General features: G+C 36.1%; 1 protein-coding gene across 2 annotated transcripts in view; it reads left to right on the forward strand.

Moving 5' to 3' along the window:
- Window positions 1-7,317, forward strand: part of SELENOT (selenoprotein T) — a 33,514-nt gene extending 26,197 nt beyond the window's left edge. For both annotated transcript variants that reach the window (XM_074031274.1, XM_005546090.5), the window contains exons 4-6: window positions 975-1,062; window positions 3,469-3,622; window positions 4,548-7,317. In XM_074031274.1, the coding sequence (XP_073887375.1) occupies window positions 975-1,062; window positions 3,469-3,593 (213 nt within the window). In that variant the 3' untranslated portion in view covers window positions 3,594-3,622; window positions 4,548-7,317. The remainder of the gene's footprint in view (window positions 1-974; window positions 1,063-3,468; window positions 3,623-4,547) is intronic.
- Window positions 7,318-8,272: the final 955 nt, after the last annotated feature.

The raw sequence follows: 8,272 nt of genomic DNA on the forward strand, positions 1-8,272 counted from the left end.
TCCTGTTTGAAATGGGTTTAATTTTTATTCTTCTCATGGATTAGATTTTTCTAGGCTTCCTTTTATGAAGTCTTCTTTTTTGGAGTCTTCTATCTGGTCTTGTCCTTTAATTCTAGGCTGAATACCTTTAGCGGACTCCTGCGTAGCTGTACTTTTTTCTTTGGTAACCATTTCTTTCTAGTAACAGGCAGGACTTCTTAATATAAATATCTTCAAGTGGTATCTCTAATTGAAATATATCTCTACCTGGTAGGTTTTATGACATTTCCTTGTGTATTGTTCCCATGAAAATATACTTAACATTCCCAAATGGTAGAGTAATTCCTGTAAAAACAAACCCCACCTAGCTCCTGTGGGGTAGTAGGGAAAGCTCTTTCTCATCTGCTGTGAACATTTGATTTATTTTTCTGAAACAGCTTGCTGTGAATTGGCATTCTCACTGCATCCTACTTTTAGTCCGGTGATTTTGTTAAAGTAAAACTTTGCTGGCCAACAAGAAACACCTCGCCACTTTTAGGAGAGTATAGATTTGCCTTTGAAAGGTGAATGAATGTGCTTTGATATGCCTGTGCTTTCTAGCGTACTTTATTAGTTTGACTTAAAATGATTTGTTTGAAACATATACAGGTTGTATTGAATATTATATGGAGTTACTAATTTTGCATCACAAGTCTCTTATGAATTCATATATTATAAAAATGGTAAAGTGAACTCTTATGCTTGTGTATTTTTGTTTAGCTTATTAAGGCTATTATGAAATCTCTTAGAAATTCTGTGTACATTATGAATATCATCTATAAATGCTTCAGCATGTGTAGACCTGCAAATTAATATTGGTTTACTTTTGCTTTATGTATGTTATCCGAACATACGGAATAGCAGTAATAGTTTTTATGGGAACTTTTAAAGTAGATTGAAAAGAGCATTTGCCAAAAATGACTTTGCCTGTTGTGCTTAATTATATTTTCTTTTAGGTCTATGCATGTATGATGGTTTTCTTCTTGAGCAACATGATTGAGAACCAGTGTATGTCAACAGGTGCATTTGAGATAACTTTAAATGGTAGGTTCTGAATAGTTTGCATTTTGTGATAGATTTTAAATGATTTATAATCAAGTATCAAGCTTTTATCTTTTATAATAAGAGAAACTTCTTTAGTGTTTGTATAAAAATAAGTTTATTTGAAAATTCAGGAGATAGAAGAATTTAGAAAATTTTAACTTATTTTTTTTAAAATTCGCTGCCTCAGCTTAATCTCTTTACCTCTACTGGAACTTCACATCTTTGAATTCCTTGAGGAGTTGGCCCTCTTCTTTTTTTTTTTTTTTTTTTTTTTGAGACGGAGTTTCGCTCTGTCGCCCGGGCTGGAGTGCAGTGGCCGGATCTCAGCTCACTGCAAGCTCCGCCTCCCCGGTTTACGCCATTCTCCTGCCTCAGCCTCCCAAGTAACTGGGATTACAGGCGCCCGCCATCTCGTCCGGCTAGTTTTTTGTATTTTTTAGTAGAGACGGGGTTTCACCCTGTTCGCCAGGATGGTCTCGATCTCCTGACCTCGTGATCCACCCGTCTCGGCCTCCCAAAGTGCTGGGATTACAGGCTTGAGCCACTGCGCCCGGCCGGCCCTCTTCTTATATCAGATTGTCTCTGTGAACTTTATGTACTCCCATGGCTTTAAAATAACATCTGTATGATGATCCCTAAATGTATATCTGTCAGTCTCTCTCCTAAAATGCTGTGCTCAGGAATCTTAAACATAACCTAGTCTAAAATAAACGCTTGCTTACTTCTCCTTCCTATAATGTCTGTAAACTCTTTTGCTCCTCCTCTGACATTTCTCATTTATTTAATGATACCATCATTTGTCTACTCAGTTGCCCATGCCAGAAACCTATGATAACATCATCGTCTTCCCTAGTCCCCCTATTTAATGGATTACCAAGTCTTCTCAATTCCGCCTCCTAAATTTTTCAAAAATCTACCTTCTGTTCATCTTAACTGCCACCACCCTAGTCCAGGCCACAATTAACTTATTACCCTTTTCTACATTCTCTAAACCAGGGGTTGGCAAATATGGCCTATGAGCTAACAACGTTTTTACACTTTTTAGTTAAAAAAAATAAAAGTAATATTTTGTGACACATGGAAACTATATGAAATTCAAACTTCTGTGCTTATAACTAAAGTTTTGAGTTGCATCAATGAAAAATTCATAGAAATTTATATTATATAAGTACCTATATAATGTTCTTGATTTTTATCTCTTGGTCCACAAAGCGTAAAATATTTAGCATCTGCCTTCTTACAGAAAAATTGACCAATATCTGTTCTAAACAATGACTTTTTTTTTTTTTTGGGAGACGGAGTCTAGCTGTGTTGCCCAGGCTAGAGTGCAGTGGTGCAATCTCAACTCACTGCAAGCTCTGCCTCCCGGGTTCACACCATTCTCCTGTCTCAGCCTCCCAAGTAGCTGGGACTACAGGCGCCCACCACCACGCCTGGCTAATTTTTTGTATTTTTAGTAGAGACGGAGTTTCACCCTGTCAGCCAGGATGGTCTTGATCTCCTGATGTCATGATCCATCCGCCTAGGCCTCCCAAAGTGCTGGGATTACAGGCAGCTGCGCCCAGCCTAAACAATAACTTTTTTAATGCAAATTTTATCTTGCTGCTTGAGTGTTCCCCATTCATTAAATGACTTGACTTTTTTCTCAAGATAAAGACTAGAACATTTAATGTGGCCAAAAGGCTCTGTATTATCTAGTTTAGCAGTTAGCAAACAAAGGTCTTATGGATTTTATCCTCTGCTGCTTGTTTTGTAAATAAAGATTTATTAATAATAAACCATGTCCATTTGTTTATGCATTGCTACAACTGCATTTTTAGGCTACAAGAGTTGAATAGCTGTGTCAGAGACTGTGTATCTTCCCTAGCCCAAAATGTTTATTCTCTGTCCCTTTACAGTTTATTGACCCCAGTCTAATCCTTTCCACTTTCCCATCTTCCCTTATATCACTCCTCTTCTATATTTCTCTCAGCTATGCTGATTTTCTCTTAATTTCATGTGCCAAGCTCCTTTCTGGTCTTTACATTTCTGTTCTCTCCCTCAAAGGTTTTCTACTCTCATGAATCCCCACTCTGTCATGGTAATTTTTCTTTATCTTTTAGATCTCATTTAAATGATACTCTTTATCTGACTAGACAGGGACAGCCTTGTGTGTATGTCCCTCCTAGTACAGTAGTGCCTTTCAGTTTTAGCTCTAAGTACACAGTTGTAATTTTGTAGCCATTTGTGTAGTTCTTTTGACATTTTCCCTACTGGAATGTAAATTCCCTAAGAGCAAGCAGTGTACTTTTTTTGCTTACTTTTGTATCCCCAGTTGTGTACATAGATAATAAATATTTGTGGGATGAATGCATATTATAAAATTATCTTTAATTTTTTGGGGGGCGGTACCATTTATTTTTATAGATGTACCTGTGTGGTCTAAGCTGGAATCTGGTCATCTTCCATCCATGCAACAACTTGTTCAAATTCTTGACAATGAAATGAAGCTCAATGTGCATATGGATTCAATCCCACACCATCGATCATAGCACCACCTATCAGCACTGAAAACTCTTTTGTAAGTTGTTTAAAATATAGCTAATGTATAGGTTCCTGTTTATTCTTACGACTCAGCAAGTTGGTAAATATTACGTATATTATTGTTATGCGCATCTGTGTGAAGAGACCACCAAACAGGCTTTGTGTGAGCAATAAAGCTTTTTAATCACCTGAGTGCAGGCGGGCTGAGTCTGAAAAGAGAGTCAGCGAAGGGAGATAAGGGAGATGGGGCCGTTTTATTGGATTTGGGTAGGTAAAGGAAAATTACAGTCAAAGGGGGGTTGTTCTCTGGCGGGCCGGAGTGGGAGTCACAAGGTGCTCAGTGGAGGGACTTTTTGAGCCAGGATGAGCCAGGAAAAGGACTTTCACAAGGTAATGTCATCAGTTAAGGCGGGGCAGGGCATTTTCACTTCTGTGATTCTTCAGTTACTTCAGGCCATTTGGGCGTATAAGTGCAAGTCACAGGGGATGTGATGGCTTGGCTTGGGCTCAGAGGCCTGACAATTATCACTTGAGTTTTCAATTTAAGATTAAACAGAGGGATGTATTCTTCATTAAAATGTTGAAGTGTATGAAGAGAGTTTGGACCTGCCAAAATAAAGTCAGGTTGTTAGTAATTTTATCTTCAAGGCTTAATAATTGGGTCTGAAAACCTTATTTTCTTTACTCTAAATTCCTAATGGCCAGAGTTGATATATTATGCTAGAGGTGTGTGTACTTCCTGTCCTTACCTTCAAGTAATTAGTTCCTGAGAGTATGCAAATTCTTTGAACATACTCAAGATAAAAAATTTATAGACTAATGTGTGAACACAGAGAGGTATTAATTAACTTTTGCTTAGCGGAGTTGTTCTCAGTTTCTTTCTGATCAATGAATTGACGTTCTAAAGAGTTTTTATGAGTGATTTTTGAAATAAAATATTCTTTTTTCTGTATATCTTTCAGGCATTAAGAGATCATTGCAAGAGCAGCGTGACTGACATTATGAAGGCCTGTACTGAAGACAGCAAGCTGTTAGTACAGACCAGATGCTTTCTTGGCAGGCTCGTTGTACCTCTTGGAAAACCTCAATGCAAGATAGTTTTTCAGTGCTGGCATATTTTGGAATTCTGCACATTCATGGAGTGCAATAATACTGTATAGTTTTCCCCACCCCCCACAAAATCACCCAGTTAATGTGTGGTGGTGTTTTTTTTTTCAGGTAGACATTACTACCTGTAACTTTTTTTCTTAGTCATATTTGAAAAAGTAGAAAATTGAGTTACAATTTGATTTTTTTTCCAAAGATGTCTGTTAAATCTGTTGTGCTTTTATATAAATGTTTGTTTTTTATAGTTTAAAATTGATTCTTTGGGAATCCAGTTGAAGTTCCCAAATACTTTATAAGAGTTTATCAGACATCTCTAATTTGGCCATGTCCGATTTATATAGTTTACAAAATATAGCAGATGCAAGATTATGGGGGAAATCCTATATTCAGAGTACTCTACAAATTTTTGTGTATGTGTGTATGTGCGTGTGATTACCAGAGAACTACTAAAAAAAACCAACTGCTTTTTAAATCCTATTGTGTAGTTCAAGTGTCATGCCTTGACCAATCTAATGAGTTGATTAATTAACTGGGCCTTTATACTTAACTAAATAAAAAACTAAGCAGATATGAGTTAAATTTAAAAGTTTCAATTTATTGCTCAGTGTACCTGTTAACATTATATTTAACAATTGTCTGCTGAAATTTTTGTTTTTGATTTATGGATAATTTCATAAGAGTACACACACTTTAGATATACAAATAATAGGTTCATTTACCATCTGTAGGATCATTGAAACTCATCTCACTAAAGAAAGTTCACTTGAACCTCTTTACAGCATTGATATTAGGTGAACAGAAATTACCTGACTAATAATTTGTTTAACATCATATATCAGAATTTTATTGTATATGATGAACAAAACTTAAAATTTTTTAAATTTAATTTTTAAATACTGTTTCAGAGTTCTAAAAAGGCAGTTTTTTAAAAAACTTAAATTGTTAAAAACTGTAAGAATAACTTAGCAGAAATAGAACCAGAATGTAGAAAAATAGTCATGTAACAGCAGTCATAACATACTTCAGCTTCCATATAGGAATAGAAGTGGTAGAGCCAAAAGTGATTTAGGGAAAAATTATAAAGGTACAGGTTGAGTATCCCTTTTCCAAAAATGCTTGGGACAAGAAATATTTCAGATTTCATAATTTTTTCAAAGTTTGGAATATTTGCATTATACTTCCGGTTGGGCATCCCAAATATGAAATCTGAAATGTTCCATGAGCATTTCCTTTAAGTGTCATGTTGGCACTCAGAAAGGTTCAACATTGAGTCCACCTAACACTTAGGTGTTAAAGACCTAACTTTCTGTAACATTTAACCTTATAGTTTGTCATTGAATATTTGTTGAATGCATGTCAGGTAATGGTCTTGATTGTGATAGCTTCAAGGTGGAACATACTGTAATCTCCAGATGCTAGGAAGTTAGTTTAATAATTTACTGCAGAAAATTGATTAAATGACTGTCCTTTTAATTAAGAGTGTGGAGCCATTAACCTCAGTTCTTCATATAGTGACAAGAGTCCTTAGAGATTGTTATTCAAGTTCCTTAGAAATTGTTATTCAGGTATAACATCATCTTTGACTAGAGCTTGAAATCTTGTTATCTGATTGTGTACCACTCCAAATTCCCTGCCTTCTGCAAGTTGAATGTCTTGCTGAATGTGTCTAGGGGTTCATCTTCAGTGATCGACATTCCACTAGTGCCACAGTTAACTTCATGACATGTAGACATTCAAAACTTGAGCCTTGGATGTTCCTGTGGACCTGACAGTTAAAAATATAAAGAACCTAAGATTCAAATACAACTTTCTCTGTTTGCCTTGGGTTGAATAACTTGTCTTTTGGAGAATAGCTTTAAGTGGCTTAGACACTGATAAAATTCAGCTATATTGTTGACACTCATCTGTTTTGTCTTATGCTTAGCCATATTTAAATCTTGACTTTAATAGAGTCTAGTGAAAAAATGAGTGGGAAGAATGAATATAAAAGTAATAATATAAGGAAAAAGGGAAAGTAAACTATTTAGAATGTAGTTTTGTTATATTTCCAACATTTCAATATTTATTAGTTACTTGTAAATTACTGTGGCAGTGTAGTTTATAAATGTCTGTGCACTATATTAATTAGAAGACCATAGAACATGCCAGCAGGTTGGCTAATGCTGTGGGGGTTTTTAACACAGTTGCCATTGTGGAAGAAATTATTTGGTACATTAATAAAAAAAATTGGTAAAACATGGCTTTATACCTCAGTGTGTAAGAAGTGCAAGACAAATATGCTTATTTCTTTTTCTAGAATATAAGTGATTTATTTGCTTATGATACTAACACTATTAATGACAGGAGTCAGTCAGCCTTTATAGCTATCAAAATATATTGAGATCCCAATGATGATCCTTTCTTACTTTGAATGTTAATTAGTTTGGGACTTTGATTGACTGGCAAACATTTTATCATTGTCAGAATTTAATTTAGGTTTCAAAAATAGCTTACAGGATTTTAAACATGGTGTGGTATTCTAAAGCCTTTTTTTAAAAAAGTACTTTTTGAAAGAAACAAATGAGGATTGTAAAGTTTGGAGACTTACCTCTGTAGCATTGTGAAAATAAACTTTTATTAAGCTGATTTGAAAGGAACTCCTACTTTGTGGAATTAAATCTACACTAGAGCACTTTATATGGTAACTATACTTGCAAAATTTTGCATTATAAAAATTATTGTCATTACTTTTTAATGGCTTCTTAACCTGACCAGTGTTTACCACCCACTGTCAGCCTGGCACTCAAGTCTTACCACCCTCTTGGACCTTACACTACTTCTCAAGCCTCACAGTCTACTTGTGCTTCAGTGCTGCTGAACTGTCAATAGCTCTGTGATGTATTCTATGCTGGAGTGGTGCAAAGTGGAACAGTTTCCATCACTGTCCGTCTTTACCCCCAACCTGCAGAATTCCTGAAACACACTAACGTCCTTAAATCTGGAGAGAAACAAAATGAATGCTTTCCCTCTATTAACTGGTATAGACAATTTAACAATCTCAGAAGAAAGAGCAAAGATCAGACTTTTTAAAAAAATTCAGCTGGATCCTTTTCCCCTAGGCTTCAGAAAAGCAAATAGAAACAAATAGATCCACAGGCCAGGTGCAGTGGCTCCTGGCTGGGAGACCAAGATGGGTGGATTGCTTGAGCCCAGGAGTTCAAGACCAGTCTGGGCAACATGGCGAAATTCCATCTCTACAAAAAAAAAATTAGCCAAGCATGGTGGCATGCACCTGTAGGCCCAGCTACTTGGGAGACTGAGACAGGAGGATTGCTTAAGCCCAGGAGGTTGAGGCTGCAGTGAGCCAAGATTGTACCACTGCAAGTGACAGAGCAAGACCCTGTCTCAAAACAGAAAACAACAACAAAAAAGAGACAGACCCAGCTCCAAACTGTATCTTGAAGAAAAATATGAACTGGTTTCAGATACAGTAGAAAGCTGTAAAGTCATCCATTCTATATCAAGACTAACAGAACGTTTTCTTTTGCCTATGTTAAGCATGAGCAGAATAAAAAAGCACACAGACAAACAGTAGTGGTTT

The sequence above is a fragment of the Macaca fascicularis genome, chromosome 2 (genome assembly GCF_037993035.2).
Source record: "Macaca fascicularis isolate 582-1 chromosome 2, T2T-MFA8v1.1".
Taxonomy (NCBI): Eukaryota; Metazoa; Chordata; class Mammalia; order Primates; family Cercopithecidae; genus Macaca; species Macaca fascicularis.